Genomic DNA, 17,523 nt, shown 5'->3' with positions numbered 1-17,523 from the left:
ATAGCGTCTACAAAATAGGGGATAGATTTATAGCATTTTTATTTATTTATTTATTTATTTATTTCTTACTAGTAATGGCGACGATCTGCGATTTTTATTGTGACTGCGATATTGCAGCGGACATATCGGACACTTTTGACACATTTTTGGGACCATTCACATTTATACAGTGATCCGTGCTATAAAAATGCATTGATTACTGTGTAAATGTGACTGGCAGGGAAGAAGTTAACACTAGGGGGCGATCAAGGGGTTAATGTGTGTCCTAGGGAGGTGATTCTAACTGTGGGGGGAGGGGACTGACTGGGGGAGGTGACCGGTCTGTGTCCCTATGTACAAGGGACACACCATCGGTCTCCTCTCTTCTCTGACAGGACATGGATCTGTGTTTACATACACAGATCCACGGTCCTGCTCTGTTACCCGGCAATCGTGGGTGCCCGGCGGCCGCCGGGCACGCGCACCGGGTCCTGAGCGACGCACCGGGCACGCGCGCCCCCTAGTGGCTCGGGAGGGCGATCACGTCATGTGACGTCTGCCCAGAACAACAGCTGCCTCATCCCGCCGTCATATGATGGTGGGCGGTAGCTTAGTGGTTAAATAAATTTTGAAGCGGTCGATGTCTCCCGACATTCAGCCTGTGTGTACGGGGCTTCAAAGGCTTCTGGATACAAAGAGAACATAATACTTTGTAGAAAAGGGAAAAAACGGTATTTATAATGTGTTTTTTTTTTTTCTTTTATATCTATACACAAATGTTTTGCCTTTCATTTCTATTTCAAACTGAATGGGTTGTTTCATAAGGTTATTGTTTACAATCACTTTAAGGGACAGGTTTCTATTCCAGAAACCTCTTGCCTCACAGTCCCTAGTCATAACTTTTCTTCAGGGAGTTGCTAAAATAAATCCCCAATTCAATCTCCTGTGTCTCCTTGGGATCTCAACCTGGTGCTGTCTATACTTTAGAGACCTCCCTTTGAAGCAATTTAAAGATATTCTATTTGAAGACCCCACTTGTAAGGTTGCCTTTTTGGTAGCCATTACATCAGTTAGGCATGTTTCTGAGTTGGCAGCTCATTCCTGTAAAGAGCCCTTTCTACTTTTGCAAAAGGACAAAGTGGTTTTTATACAAAAATCTTCCTTCCTACCTAAGGTCGTGTCCTTCCCCCTTTTTTTTTTTTTTTCCACCTCAATGTGGACATTGTTCTTCCCTCCCTTTGTCCTGCACCAAACCATGACTATGAACTTGCCCTCTATTTCCTGGATATGGTCAGGCCTGTCAGGGTCTACCTCCCAGCCACAGCCTCAATTTCTAAGACTGAGTTCTTTATTGTCCTGCTTGTGGACCATCGTAGAGGGTATCCTGCTTTCCAGTCCACCATTCCATGGAGGACCCAGCAATTTTTCTCCAGGGCCTACGCCCTTAGGGACAGAGTTCCTCTTTTCCCTATTAGAGCCCATTCACCAGGGCTTTTGGTGTTTCCCAAGCATCTGTTTCCCAGATTTGCAAGGCTGCCACCTGCACCTCTGTTCACACGTTCTACCAGGTGGATGTTCAGGCCTCATCTGATGCAGACTTTGGGTGCAAGGTGCTTCAAACTGTTATCTGAGTGTTTTTGTTTGGGTTATTTTACCATTGTTGTCTTGTGGGCCTGTTGGCAGTTCTGTTTGTTATGTTGTTGCCCACTCCTCAGTTTTTTGCTTTGATATGTCCCATGGTCTATAACTACAAGTCCTGTTTACTGTATTTTAAGATAATAGGAATTTCTATTTAGCTATTCCTTATCTTGGAGTACTATATAGGACACAAAACCATCCCCCTCAGTGTCCTGATCACTTTTTATTATGTGCTAATAAGGTGGAGTGGGTGGAGTTATATGGGTGTGCTTCAAATGTCCAGTCAACTGAAGGTAGTCTGCATATAATTAATAGTCTATGAATACAAGTCTTGTGTCCTGTACTGTACTCCAAGATAAGAAATTACAAGTAAGTCAAAATTCCTATTTTTCACTTTGATATTTTAGAGGACCTGTCACTTTGCCAGAAACGTACTCTCTTTGGTGGGCACCAAAACGTAACCTGTCTCCCAGGTTAAAGGTTGTGATTCTAGCAGAGCGATTTATAAACTGTGTGTCCTGTGTCTGTTGGGCTTGTTGTATATGTTCCTGACCTATCGGCATGACTGCCGCTAACCTATCTTGCATCTGATTTAATGTGTTCAACTACAATTTTCTGAGGTGTGGCATCTTTTCTGCTTCATAGGCTACATCCGGGAGTGCTCTGGGATGTCTACTGTACAAGGGTTCTAATAGGGAAAACCCTGTAGCAGACTGGGGCATTTTCCTTACTGAACATAGTTAGTCCCAGTCTTTTCTATCCTTAGCCACTTTTTTTTTTTAGCATACATCTCAGGGTACTATTGAACTGGTCTACCAGCTTATCAGTTTATTAAACTGTTCTACCAGCTTGTCAGTTTTTCCCACCCAAAGTTCTACAAAACATTCAGCTCCAGGAAACAGAACAGGATTTAAGATTTTTAGAAAACTTTTTCCATCTCAAGCATAAACCCTGGAGCCCCTCACCATGTGTAGGTGAGAAACCTAGTTGACACATTTACACTATCTACAATACTGCCAGCCATTGCCTCAAATCATTATGTTATATGACACAAAAATACCTGTCAGGCGTACCTTGCTTTTAAAAACACTCTAGTGCAGTTTTCTCTATATTTGTGTTAACAAGAGATAAGTGTTTTGTGTTCTTTTGTTGCAGGCTGTTGGTCATTTAATAGCTTCTGTGCTTAAAGAAAATGTTTTCTCAGCCGTTATAAGGCAATCGTCAAATCAGGTAAGATTTCAATCGTGTTACAAGAAAAAACGTAGATCTGAAGTGCATCCTTTTTTGTATGTGATGATGATCTGTTCTTTTCTGTAGTACATCCTTTTTTATGCAATGATGACCTGTTCCTTTTTTCTTTTATTGTAACCAAAAACGACTTAAACTGATCTGGGTTTTATTTTTCCATTTTATACTATGTTTTTTTTGCTTTTCATAATTAGACTAGAAAATATAAGTTTTAGGAAAGTAAGCAATAAACACATGTAGATAATATAAATTTTGAGCTTTGGGGATTACAATTAGAATTTTGTAAGGGTGCTTATTTATTCAATGAAAAAGCACTGTACTCAAAGGAAAAAAAATACTAATGCCAAATTCCACAGTGTTACTTCGCACTGGGGCCTGCACTTTGAGCCCCATTCTTAAACTGCAGAACGCTCTATAGAGGGAGAAGTCTGTAAAATCTATAGTTGAAGAAGAGGCAGGCGCAAGGTTGACAACTTTTTTTTTTTTCTTTCAATTTTAAAAGCACTTCACTGGCTTTAGAGTCCTAAAGCCAGCGACGCCCTAAGCAGATTTCTATATTGTAAAACTGTGTTTTTTTGTAAGGCAACACTACTCGTGTCTAAACTGTGTTAAAGTGTATCAAAGGGCAAAGATTGTTTTAATGGTTTTACATAGGGTCGTCATCACTAGTGTTCTCCTTGCAACAGTAAAATGTATATCTCATCATTTTCTATTCAGGTGACATTGGTCATCTGGATACAGAAGGTGTGCATCTCCCAAGCAGTGACACAGATGGAAATAAAGACCTGACAAAGGTTCTAACAATTCCATACCAAATTTCAAATCTAAAGAGTTTTGGCTTTAGATACGCTTTAGTTAATGAGCCATTACCCGATAAAGCACACTTGCTAACATCGTTCACCAAGACATTGACATTTTCTAAATAGACTGAGAGACTTCTGGATTTATACTTTCTGTGTTAAATGCCCGTTTCTTTATTTTTCACTAAAATTATAAAGCCTCATAGGTCACATTTGGCACTCAGAATTTGTGAATCTTGAATTTGCTACAAATTAATGCAATACACTTATTTTTATCTTCATTCTCTCTGTAGTGATCGCAGCTTAGTAAAAAAGAGCACATTTTGGTGAACATAGACAAATCCAGGAAGGTGAAAAGCACAGGGCCTTGGGGTTGAGAACATTTCTCAGGAGAACTTCTTTTTTTTTTTTTTTTTTAATTAAAAAAGAGTTAAAAAAAAAAAAAAAAAAAAAAGGTACATGACAATGACAGTTGTCAAATGCGCTCAGCATGAGCGAACAAAACAGTACGGTACATCTTACAGTGCAAAAATTTCTGTCTTTGAAAATACACTGCATTTCTCAGCATATTGATCCCGATAGACACGTTATAGAAACACAAAAGTAGAAAAGCGTTTTCTCAAATCTTTTAGTGATATAGTTACATGTTGGTTACAGTAAGGGTAGAAGAACACCAAGCATCCCACACTTTATTATACTTAGTTGGGCAACCCCTGTGTTAAAATATGAGTTTTTCATAGGGTAATACCTGATTCACTAACAAAAGCCATGTATGTATGCATTAAGGTGTGGGCTGGAACCACGTGCTACAGCTTTACAGGCCATAAATAATGTCTCCTGTAGCATGGTCCTAATATGTCTTGGCCATTGCTCCTCGTCAAGGACCCCCAGCAGATACACCAGTGGGGTACATGGAAGAGGAATTGATAAGACCGCAGACAATATCTCCGTCACCTGTTGCCAGTATCTCACTGTAACTGGACCGAGGCACATAACATGTGCGAAATCCGCGCGCGGACAGGTGCACCTAGTGCAGGCAGAGGTAGGTATACGGTGCATTGCATGCAGTCTGACTGGGGTCAGGTATGTTTGATGTAGCATATAAAGGTGGATTAATTTATTGTTGACTGCCAGAGGTACAGATAGATGGGCATGCTTCCTCCCAATCCTCATCAGACAAATTGGGGACTAGTTGTTGCCACTTGATGCGCACCTCCAGTAGAGCCCCACTAGTCGTGGCAGAGAGTAAATGTACAGTCAAGTCCATAAATATTGGGACATCGACACAATTCTAATCTTTTTGGCTCTATACACCACCACAATGGATTTGAAATGAACAAGATGTGCTTTAACTGCAGACTTTCAGCTTTAATTTGAGGGTATTTACATCCAAATCAGGTGAACGGTGTAGGAATTACAACAGTTTGTAGATGTGCTTCCCACTTTTTAAGGGACAAAAAGCAATGGGACAATTGGCTGCTCAGCTGTTCCATGGCCAGGTGTGTGTTATTCCCTCATTATCCCATTTACAAGGAGCAGATAAAAGGCCCAGAGTTCATTTCAAGTGTGCTGTTTGCATTTGGAATCTGTTGCTCAACTCTCAATATGAGATCCAAAGAGCTGTCACTATCAGTGAAGGAAGCCATCATTAGGCTGAAAAAACAAAACAAACCCATCAGAAAGATAGCAAAAACATTAGGTGTGGCCAAATCAACTGTTTGGAACATCCTTAAAAAGAAAGAACGCATTGGTGAGCTCAGCAATACCAAAAGACCCGGAAGACCACGGAAAACAACTGTGGTGGATGACTGAAGAATTCTTTCCCTGGTTAGGAAACACCCTTCACAACAGTTGGCCAGATCAAGATCACTCTCCAGGAGGTAGGTGTATGTGAGTTAAAGTCAACAATCAAAAGAAGACTTCACCAGAGTGAATACAGAGGGTTCACCACAAGATGTAAACCATTGGTGAGCCTCAAAAACAGGAAGGCCAGCTTGCTGTATAAATGTCAGTGGTCCCAAAAAAGTGTCAAGTGTCTGATCTGTCCACCGCAATGTCACAGTCCTGCTAAAAATCGCTGATCACCACCACTATTAGTAAAAATTAAAAAAAAATAGTAAAAATGCCATAAATCTATCCCCTATTTTGGAGACGCTATAACTTTTGCGCAAACCAATCACTATACACTTATTACGATATTTTTTGGAAAAAAATTATAATAAATATATATATATATATATATATATATATATATATATATATATATATATATATATATATATATATTTTTGGCTTAGACAGATGAAGGCTTTTATTTATATTTTTATATATATACAGTGGGGACGGAAAGTATTCAGACCCCCTTAAATTTTTCACTCTGTTATATTGCAGCCATTTGCTAAAATCATTTAAGTTCATTTTTTTCCTCATTAATGTACACACAACACCCCATATTGACAGAAAAACACAGAATTGTTGACATTTTTGCAGATTTATTAAAAAAGAGAAACTGAAATATCACATGATCCTAAGTATTCAAACCCTTTGCTTAGTATTTAGTAGAAGCACCCTTTTGATCTAATACAGCCATGAGTCTTTTTGGGAAAGATGCAACAAGTTTTTCACACCTGGATTGGGGGATCCTCTGCCATTCCTCCTTGCAGATCCTCTCCAGTTCTGTCAGGTTGGATGGTAAACGTTGGTGGACAGCCAAATTTAGGTCTCTCCAGAGATGCTCAATTGGGTTTAAGTCAGGGCTCTGGCTGGGCCATTCAAGAACAGTCACGGAGGTGTTGTGAAGCCACTCCTTCATTATTTTAGCTGTGTGCATAGGGTCATTGTCTTGTTGGAAGGTAAACCTTTGGCCCGGTCTGAGGTCCTGAGCACTCTGGAGAAGGTTTTCGCCCAGGATATCCCTGTACTTGGCCGCATTCATCTTTCCCTTGATTGCAACCAGTCGTCTTGTCCCTGCAGCTGAAAAACACCCCCACAGCATGATGCTGCCACCACCATGCTTCACTGTTGGGACTGTATTGGACAGGTGATGAGCAGTGCCTGGTTTTCTCCACACATACCGCTTAGAATTAAGGCGAAAAAGTTCTATCTTGGTCTCATCAGACCAGAGAATCTTATTTCTCACCATCTTGGAGTCCTTCAGGTGTTTTTTTTTAGCAAACTCCATGCGGGCTTTCATGTGTCTTGCACTGAGAAGAGGCTTCCGTCGGGCCACTCTGCCATAAAGCCCCGACTGGTGGAGGGCTGCAGTGATGGTTGACTTTCTACAACTTTCTCCCATCTCCCGACTGCATCTCTGGATCTCAGCCACAGTGATCTTTGGGTTCTTCTTTACATCTCTCACCAAGGCTCTTCTCCCCCGATAGCTCAGTTTGGCCAGACGGCCAGCTCTAGGAAGGATTCTGGTCCTCCCAAACGTCTTCCATTTAAGGATTATGGAGGTCACTGTGGTCTTAGGAACCTTAAGTGCAGCAGAAATTTTTTTGTAACCTTGGCCAGATCTGTGCCTTGCCACAATTCTGTCTCTGAGCTCTTCAGGCAGTTCCTTTTGACCTCATGATTCTCATTTGCTCTGACATGCACTGTGAGCTGTAAGGTCTTATTTAGACAGGTGTGTGGCTTTCCTAATCAAGTCCAATCAGTATAATCAAACACAGCTGGACTCTAATGAAGGTGTAGAACCATTTCAAGGATGATCAGAAGAAATGGACAGCACTTGAGTTAAATATATGAGTGTCACAGCAAAGGGTCTGAATACTTAGGACCATGTGATATTTCAGTTTTTCTTTTTTAATAAATCTGCAAAATCTGTCAGCAATTCTGTGTTTTCCTGTCAATATGGGGTGCTGTGTGTACATTAATGAGGAAAAAAAATGAACTTGAAAGGAGTTTAGCAAATGGCTGCAATATAACAAAGAGTGAAAAATTTAAGGCGGTCTTTCCATCTCCACTGTATGTGTGTGTGTGTGTGTGTGTGTGTGTGTGTATATGTGTATGTATGTATATATCTATCTATCTATCTATCTATATATAGATATATATATATCTATATATAGATATATAGATTATTATTCAGGATTTATATAGCGCCAACAGTTTGCGCAGCGCTTTACAACATGAGGGCAGACAGTACACTTACAATACAAATCAATACAGGAGGGATCAGAGGGCACATATATGTATTTAAAAATATAGTGTTTTTTTTTTCTCAAAAAACTGCAGAGGTGATCAAATGCCACCAAAAGAAAGCTCTATTTGTGGGGAAAAAAAGGACATACATTTTGTTTGGGTACAAGGTTGCACGACCGTGCAATTGTCAGTCAGTTAAAGTGTCGCAGTGGCGTATCGCAAAAAATGGCCTGGTCATTAAGGGGGCAAATCCTTCCGTCCTTAACTAGTTATTGATGTGAAACGCCCTCAATGGTAGCAAGGACTAAGCCTAGGCTAAAATGCTCAGGAAAACAAATTCTTAATTTTTGTCTATTTGCTGAAAATATTGGCGTGATTTGGTAATATTTACACAACACTCATGTTTAGCGTGATTTTTATTGCTTGGCCAGCTTTTAGGGTGCGCTAAAAGTCTACCTAATGGCTTTCTTTAGAATAGTAAACTGTCAGGGTTGGAGATCGGGCACTTTTTTGTGCCACCAATTGTCCATCTCATCATTGTGGGAAATCTACTGGAGTTCTACAAAAGGAAATTCCTGTGATCTGCATACTTATTATGACCTTTTAAAGGAGGATTCTGCCCTCCTTGCTGTTTTTTATTTTGTGGAGCATGCAGCCAGAGGAGCAGACGCACATAAGATAGGCTGGAATAGAGCCAGGAACAATGGAAGGAACAATCGTACTGCCTGAATCTATATAACAAGCCACTGAGTTCTGGACTCCAACTATAATTGAGATCTCAATTTATTTACAGGCTCAAATGTGCAGAATATCAGATTAAATGGTAGCCTTTATTGATGAATAACATAGTTGTGAACTGTCTTTCTTTTATTTGCAAATGCTGTTTTTTATTTATTTTTTTCTGTAAGATATACATTTATTCCCTTTTGCTATTTAATTTGGAATAAACTGATTACATGTAAGGGCATTTGTTATGCATCTGACAGTAAAATACACTTGTTAAATTTGAAACAGCATAAAATACTGCTCTGTAGAAGAATGACTAAGAAAAATTGCCAGTGTCATCCTGACTGGGGATCTGGGGATGAATCATGAGCTTAGCTTTTCTAAACCAAAGGAAGCTTTCATTATACAAGAAACAAGCCAAACTCTTTTACTTAATTGTTCATTGAGGGACACGGCATTTTTGGTAAAATGCAAACAAGGGCTTTACAGCCTGAAGGCCAGAACATTAGAGGCTATAATTCCTCCCAACCCACACCTTGACAATTATACTCGTTATTATAGTGTCTGTGGGGGAATGGATATTTCCTTATATTCTGCTGCCTTTTTTGATTGAACTGGAAGAGTTTTTGTACTTTCAACAGCTACTGGTAGATTTGTGCCAGATATTTGAAATCCTGTAAGTGGTTTTCCTAATTCTGTATGCTGGAGTTCTTTCTGCGACTGTCCTGCAGTCGGCGGTATCAACATGATTGTGCTCCATGAAATTATTGAGTGTGAACCACTTCAAACAGTAGCACTGTGCTCTAATCTAAATAAAGATAGAAGAATAATGGTGAATCCGGCGCAGTGGAGATAAATGCAACTATAGCTCAGAATTGCTGCCTCCACAGATGCAATTGCCACCTAGGTGGAAAAAGCTGTGCTGGAAGAAAGTCAGATGTGGGTGTGGTGCTATTCTGGTATCAGGCAAGGTACCATACCTCTGTGCTTATCACCTGCTAATAGACTAGTGTGAGGTTTTTGGGATGACTTGAATTCCCGAAACACTTTATCCCCAAAAAAACAAAACCATAAATAATATTAATAAAAAATATATGAAAATGTTGCGTGAATGATTTCCTTTAGATAGTGGCTGACTAATCCTGCTCACCATCTACCAAGTGGTACTACTTAGCAAAGTGTACAATTGTTACATACATTCATCAAAATGTCCATGAGGTAGGGGGAGGAGGGGAAGGAGGGGGGGGGGTGGAGGAAAAATGGAGGGGAAGGGAGAAGAAGGAATATGAGGTCCAGGCAGTGATAAAGTGACTTGTGCTCAAAAACAGGTGGTGATCCAAAAAACAAATATTGTTTTAAATAGTCCAAATTCGAAAGGCCCAGGTTATGCTGTGCCTGCAAACTTTTTCCTCTTGGTAAAACAATATTGTGAAAAACAATCTTCTTCTTCCAGCTTTCGTGACTGCCTTTAAAACGTGCTCCTTCTGTGCAAACACTTACCGGATACTGTCACCCCTGCAGGGGTATTGCGCGGTCACAGTTTGTGCCACTGTGCAGCAGTCTCTGGCTTGCCGGATCGTGTTTATGTTAACATAAAAAAGAAGGAGTGCCCATAGCGTAAAAATGTTTAAAACTTTTATTGAAAGATAAATAGAATGGTACTCGCATTATAAAAATGTCAATATAGCATGAAAGATCTGAATTTGAACAGTCAAAAATCCTAGGTACGATCTGTTTGGGAGATGACGCAAGACGTTGGTCAGGCCACGCCCTACGCGTTTCGTCGTTGGACATCTACGGGAGCGACATTTTGATGAATGTATGTAACAATTGTTCCTTTTTACCTACACCCCCCCCCCCCTCCTTCCCCTCCTCCCCCTCCCTCATGGACATTTTGATGAATGTATGTAACAATTGGACACTTTGCTAAGTAGTACCACTTGGTAGATGGTGAGCAGGATTAGTCAGCCACTATCTAAAGGAAATCATTCATGCAATATTTATATATATTTTTTATTAATATTATTTATGGTTTTGTTTTTTTCGGGATAAAGTGTTTCGGGAATTCAAGTCATCCCAAAAACCTCACACTGGTCTATTAGCAGGTGATAAGCACAGAGGTATAGTACCTTGCCTGATACCAAAATAGCGCCACACCCACATCTGACTTTCTTCCTAATCTAAATAAAAAAATACAATTTGTTAACGTGTATTATTCATAACAAATGTGACAATATATATAAACAAAAGAAAAATATTCTTCATAAAAACAAAAAAATAAAAAGAAAATGAAGGAAATCAATAATGAACTTGAAAATAGTCCACCAAAAATGTGTGAAAAGTCATGTCCAAATCTTCTATTATAAAGTTGACCTCATGTGTGATAGTGATCCCTTTCCCCAGTAGATTACACACTCACCACAATCTATTGCCTTCCACTCTCATGGTTGGCACAAATGGCATAAAAAAATGTTCTGCTGTCCAGGTCAGAGGTTGTTCTTATGTATCTCCATACAAATGAAATGACGGCCAATAGCGTATAGAAGGAAACAGAAATAGACTCCAATGATACAGTAACCAAAACTACCAGAATTTATTAAAAACACAGTCCAGAACTACTCACAATGTACAAGATAAAAACTTGCATGTGATATAAAACTGCGCTGTGACATCAGGTGTATCCTAATCGTGTGATAGACTGCATTGTCTCACCACCTCCAAGTAATGCAGACTGTGATAGCACGTCTCCATGTTCTCATCCATCCTCCTTCCTTACTTCCTGATGCCCTCAGTTGTTGCCGCGCAACCATGTCCCAACGCGTTTCATCACTTCCAACTTCGTCCCCTATGAGCTGTGATAGTCGGATCAGTCTGCGTAGGTGCCAATTTTTGGACCCCTCTTTCGTTCTCTTTGTGTCCTACAGTGGAGATATTTTCTGCTGTTAGAAAAGGTTTTTATAACCAGTTACTTCTCCTGTTCGCAAGGGTTTAAAACTCCCACTACCACCTTCCCTAGTGGAATCAAATTTTTCTGATTTCTGTCTGGGATCCTCACAAGGATTAATTGTCAGATGCTAAGTTCTTCCCTTTCTTTAGAGAAGACGATCCCATTAGGTGACTCTTAGTCAACAGTTGTCTTATCGAAGCAGAAGGAAACCATTTCCTTTCTAAAGAGGTGGTACACACGGTCAGAAAATCATACGAAAAATACCAATTCTGAAGCGATTGTACGATAATCTTGATCGTTGGTACACAGCTTTCGTCCAAAATTGTCCAACGGAACAAACACGAAAATTTTTACCAGATCGTACCATTTTCATTTAATCCATTACAGTTTTCATCTGAAAATACATTACTTTTATGAAGATTAGAATGGAAAAAAAAGAAAATGGACAATCAATCGTCTGATAATCTCATTGTGTGTACCAGGCTTAATTGTGCCTGTGCATTCTACTTTTAAATTCAGACTCTACTGTTTCCTTCTCTACCACGGTGTCTGGGCTCCTCCGGCTTCATCTCCATTTTGATGGGTTTCATCTCATGCTTTCCTCTGCAATGATTTCCCAGTTGTTGGCTGACTGGTCTAAATCACTAAGCAAGGATCTGGTGTCTGGTGTTGACCAGATGACCATTGCATTGACCTTTTTATATGCGACACTCTGCTAGATGCGAGCTGTACTGTGTCTTGAGTAGCCCTTTCTTCTGTCCAGGTCTGTAGGGCCTTCTGGCTTAAGTGCTGTGGGGCAACAGTATAAGAAGGCTTTATGCCTACCCTTCGATAAACAAAATCATTAAAATTGTGACCGTGAGTAAGAGTACTCACTTATCCCAGCTACTCAAAAGTAACGATCAGTGATACAATCGACTCCCTTGAATCCTGCATTAAGAGTTCCTTTTTGTTCCTCCAAGTCTAGTTCCAGTTGCCAGGCACACAACTCTTTCCACCCCTTCCGGCTCAGGGAGTTATAAATGTCCTTAACAACCGAAGGAACCAAAACCTGTGGCTAAATCCACCTCAGCATCAGAGGTTACAAGATAATTTAATTTCCATCCCCCACCTTGATGCTTCATGTCTTCCCATGTCTCAGCAATTTCACAGACCTCTTTACAACTATTCGGGTATTGCTGTCCTGGGGGTTATCATTTCCTTTCCCCTAACAAGATGGTTTTAGGTGTGGTGGTGTTTTTTTTTTTTTTTTAATCTCAATACAATTTTTTTTTTTTTTTTTTATCCTCAAAAGTTTGATTAGAATCTATTCAGTTAGTTATTGCCTCCCTTAATTCCAGATCCTTTTTAGCATTGATTTGCATAACACTTGCATATTTGACACATCTCATTGTTTAAAGCAGAATTTCAGTAATTTTTTTCATCTTCCATCTATTAAATCTTCTGCCCTTGTTTTAACTTTGGATAGTAAAACATTTTTTTCTGCCAGTAAATACCTTATTCAGCCCACTGTTTTTTGTCTGGTAAAAAGCCTAGGCTTATGACATCATGCACAGCGCTCTCACTCTTGTGAGAGTTTGCCAAGAAGGGAGGAGAGATGAGTCATAAGAGGGCCAATGAGAGCTGCAGAGCTGGAAGTGTGCCTCTGTGTGTCTGTGTAAATCCAGGAAGTGAACAGGTAGCAGCTTCAGCTGCCCACAGTTAAAATGGATGCAGCCAGACTCAGTGGAGGGAGATTTCTGCAGCATATTTTGGCAAGTACAGAATCACAGTATATATAAAATAATATGCAAAGTGGTTGGAGGGAATGGCAAAGAAGTTTTTATCACAGATTATGTAAGCAGACTGCAGTCTTTAGCGATTTTAGCTTGTGGCCCTTCCCTTCTGCCTTGCCTCGGGCTTGAGAGTATTTACAAAGGTCCTCACACCAATTCTGGGTCTTCTTTCAGAGGTATTCCAGTCTTTTAATTCCTGGAAAATCTCCTGCTGTGCAAACAGACCAACCTGTCCTTGGAATTCAATGCATCACTCACAGTGCAGATCTTGGAGAATTTCAGAATGCTCCTGAGGAATTCCTGAGGATTCATATTGAATTTGACCACATTTCTTAGAGTGCTTGGGATATGCAAACAAGTATATTCTTTTTAAAGAATAACGGGACATTGTACAAAGGAAAACAAAGCATGTTGTACATGATGACAAATGTGACTTACTCAATATATAAAAAGAATGGTCCAGAAGGGATAAAAGGCACTTGTAGAACAAACGATATCCACAAAAAAAGGAGGTAGCATCAGTCGGTAAGATGTAGTCATGCAGTTACAGCACTCCCCACATTTTTTTTTTTTTTTTTCTTCTAGGTGGGTTGCATTATTCCTTTCCTTCAGTTGGGGATAAAACTACACTTAGTTGTAAGTACCATCAAGGGACAGGTGTATGTCTCTACCAGCTTTGCACAACTAGAGAGTGAAATGTTTGCCCATTCGTCTTTGCAAAATAGTTCAAGCTCTGTCAGATTGGATGGATAGCATCTGTAAACGGCACTTTTCAAGTCTTGCCACAGATTCTCAATTGGATTTAGGTCTGGACTTTGACTGGGACATTTTAACACATGAATATGCTTTGATCTAAACCATTCCATTGTAGCTTTAGCTGTATGTTTAGGTTTGTTGTCCTGCTCACCTCCTCCCCAGTCTCAAGTCTTTTGCAGACTCTAACAGGTTTTCTTCTAAGGTTGCCCTGTATTTGGCTCCATCCATCTTCCCATCAACTTGGTCAGCTTCCCTGTCCCTGCTGAAGAAAAGCATCCCCACAACATAATGCTGCCACCACTATGTTTCAGGGTGGGATAGTGTGTTCAGGGCGATGTGCAGTGTTCGTTTTCCACCACACATAGCGTTTTGCTTTTAGGCCAAAAAGTTCAATTTCGGTCTTCTGACCAGAGCACCTTGTTCTACATGTTTGCTGTGTCTCCCACATGCTTCTCGCAAACTGCAAATGGGACTTATGGCTTACTTTCAACAACGGCTTTCTTTTTGCCACGCTTCATAAAGGCCAAATTTGTGGAGTGCATGACTAATAGTTCCTCCTCCAGAGTTACCATGGACCTCTTGGCTGCTTCTCTGATTAATGCTCACCTTGCCCAGTCTGTCAGTTTAGGTGGACGGCCATGTCTTGGTAGGTTTGCAGTTATGCCATACTTCCATTTTTGGATGATGGATTGAACATCGTGAGATGTTCAAAGCTTGGAAAAAATATTAATGACCTAACCCTGTTTTAAACTTCTCCACAACTTTATCCCTGACCTGTCTGGTGTGTTCCTTGGCCTTCACTATGCTGTTTGTTCACTAAGGTTCTCTAAAAAAACCTCTGAGAGCTGTTCTGAGGGCTTCACAGAATAGCTGTATTTATACTGAGATTAAATTACACAAGGATGGACTCTATTTAATAGGTCACTTCTGAAGGCAATTGGTTCCACTAGATTTTAGATAGGGGTATCAGAGTAAAGGGGGCTGAATACAAATACACGCCACACTTTTCAGATAATTATTTGTAAAAAATTTGGAAAACCATTTATCATTTTCTTTCCACTTATGTGCCACTTTGTGTTGCCTATCACATAAAAATCCCAATAAAATACATTTACATTTTTGGTTGTAACATGAAAAATGTGGAAATTTCCAAGGAGTATGAATATTTTTTCAAGGCACTGTGTCCCCTTCACCTTACTATTTGGACACTCAATGTGATATTTGGCCTCAGTTAATAATAGTAAGTTGTGGGACGTAGCAGAGGGCAGGCTAAAAGTCCATCTTATTAGCACAAGTCAAGATTGGAAACCTTGAACTATGGTATAAAGAGATGTGTTGTTACATCTAGTTGCCTGCTTTTCAGTTTTGCTAGTAGACTACCATTATCCCTTTTTAAGGTTTTCAGACAATTTCTAGTTTATTTGATATAAAACCATAGCACAGAAAATGTCAGTCAAAGACAAGTGAGTAATGCCTGGTCTGCATGTTTAATTGTGGTATGTCCTGATTAAATAAAAATACAGAAAATCCTGAAAATTAAGATGTTAACAGAACCTCCAACATGCCATTTAAACATGCTTCTTGTCTGCTATTTTAACTATTACCGTAAAGCAAAGTTGAGTATGGGCCACTGATAACAGATTACAGTAATATACACCGATGCTAGTTTAATTTAGCTAATGGGCCAGGGTGTAATACCAATAAATAAGCTCTACGGGGCTAAACCAACATGTGGAAGAAGCTGTTAACGCATGGGTCATAAAGTATTTTGATCAATGGTGCATTAGGAAACCTGCTCCCACTGCAAGCAGATGTAAAACCAATAGAACTCACTCTACTGGATAATGTAAATGTAGTAGAGGATCCTGTTAAATCCTTATATCTATCTTCTGCGTACCTCCAAGAACCTCAGAAAAATAAAACATTTTCCTCAGTTGTTTGTACAGACCTAGGGCCATGGCAGATAAGCAGTTCGAACACCTGACGACTGCCCACTGCCAACAAGATCATTAAAGCGGAGTTCCACCCAACTGTGGTCCGGATGTCTGACAGATATCCTGTCCCCACTTCTGAGAGTCCGGGCTGCAGCGCATTATGTCAGCGGCTCCCCCCCCCTCCCTCCTCCCTCCAGTAGGAGAGCGCAGCGGTGCTTTGCGCAGTAGGGACTTGGCGTGAAGCCGTAATGTTACACTGCTGGGTCCCTCTACCCGCAATGGCAGTGGCAGCACCCGACAGCTGATGAAAACACAGGAGTCCAGGATAGGTGAGTGTCCTATTATAGTCAGCAGCTGCAGTATGTGTAGCTGCTGGCTTTTAATTTTTGCAGGGGTGGGTGGACCTTCTCTTTAAGGAGGGCCCTTGTCTTTACCCCGGGCATTGTTTCTTTGTCAGCAAAGACATTGCAGAATGTTGTTTCAGCCACTGAACATCAGGATTGTGACATGGCTGTTAAGTATACATGACCCTCCTATCATGTGGCATTGCCTGGACCTACCTGTAGGTAGGTTTGCTCAGGCACCACACACTGTATTTAGGGGGTGAGAGTGCTTATGTTTCTGCAATCAAAAGTCCCTGCTTTAAAATTCGGAGTGCAGTGGAATGATGAAGAACAAAAGCGGTGTTATATCCTGGCACTTTTTAGTATGGGCTTTTATATGTCTGTGTTTTTTTTTTTTTTTTCGCTTTAATGCAGAAAGGGGAATTTACAACCAAACATATGTCAAAGAAACATTTCTAAAACATTAGCAGCGCTAGTGCAAAAATAGCAAATATTTTAAAATATCATTGAAATTGCTTAAGAGTCCACTTAAACAAAGTATCAAATGGTGATCCACTTAGTGAAAGTCCATTAAGAAAAGGCAGGTGAGTATAAACTAGACGATCGTGGAAGAAAATATTAGCAGCGATCCCAAGTCTACATCACCACACCACTTGTGCCACAGCCCTGTAGGTAATCCACTTACCAGACCCTGCTGATGCACACGCTTATCAATCAAAGGGATAATCGCTGTTCACTGGACACTTTTCATCTGTATTTTGCTCATTGCAAACAATAGATAAAAAAAATTTCACATAGCGTAATCCAGTACAATAATTATTTATTAATTTAAAATTATCCCACAAAAAAACACTCACAATGTTTGCATAATATAAGGGCATGTAACATCAATACTATGTCAGTCGTGCATTCCCCTGTAAACTCTCACCGTTCCCGCGGTGTTCCCGGGGAGGACAGACGAGGATAAGCCGAATGTGTAGATAGCTGCGTAGCAACGCCCTGAAGCGGAATTTACAACCGATTTGAGTTCAGTGAAAGATTTTATTGTAGCGGTATTATATGTAATTGTTTGTTTTTCTAGCTATCTTTGCTTCCCATGTTTCTGTTCCCTTTTACTGTACTTACTGTTCAGATCTTGTTATTAATTTTTTATCATTATGAATTAATTTGTGACCTGTTGCAATATATAGCAACACCGACTTTGTCTAAGCTAAGATGATGTAATCAGTCTGC

At 40.1% G+C, this 17,523-nt stretch overlaps 1 protein-coding gene across 2 annotated transcripts in view; it reads left to right on the top strand.

Moving 5' to 3' along the window:
• The window catches only part of FOCAD (focadhesin), a 278,787-nt gene that overhangs the window by 21,649 nt on the left and 239,615 nt on the right, over positions 1 to 17,523 (top strand). For both annotated transcript variants that reach the window (XM_073636312.1, XM_073636321.1), the window contains one exon: positions 2,773 to 2,847. In XM_073636312.1, the coding sequence (XP_073492413.1) occupies positions 2,773 to 2,847 (75 nt within the window). The remainder of the gene's footprint in view (positions 1 to 2,772; positions 2,848 to 17,523) is intronic.

This window comes from Aquarana catesbeiana, linkage group LG01 (assembly GCF_042186555.1).
Source record: "Aquarana catesbeiana isolate 2022-GZ linkage group LG01, ASM4218655v1, whole genome shotgun sequence".
Taxonomy (NCBI): Eukaryota; Metazoa; Chordata; class Amphibia; order Anura; family Ranidae; genus Aquarana; species Aquarana catesbeiana.
The sequence above is the reverse complement of the archived record's forward strand: the minus strand, read 5'-3'. Positions and strand labels throughout refer to the sequence as shown.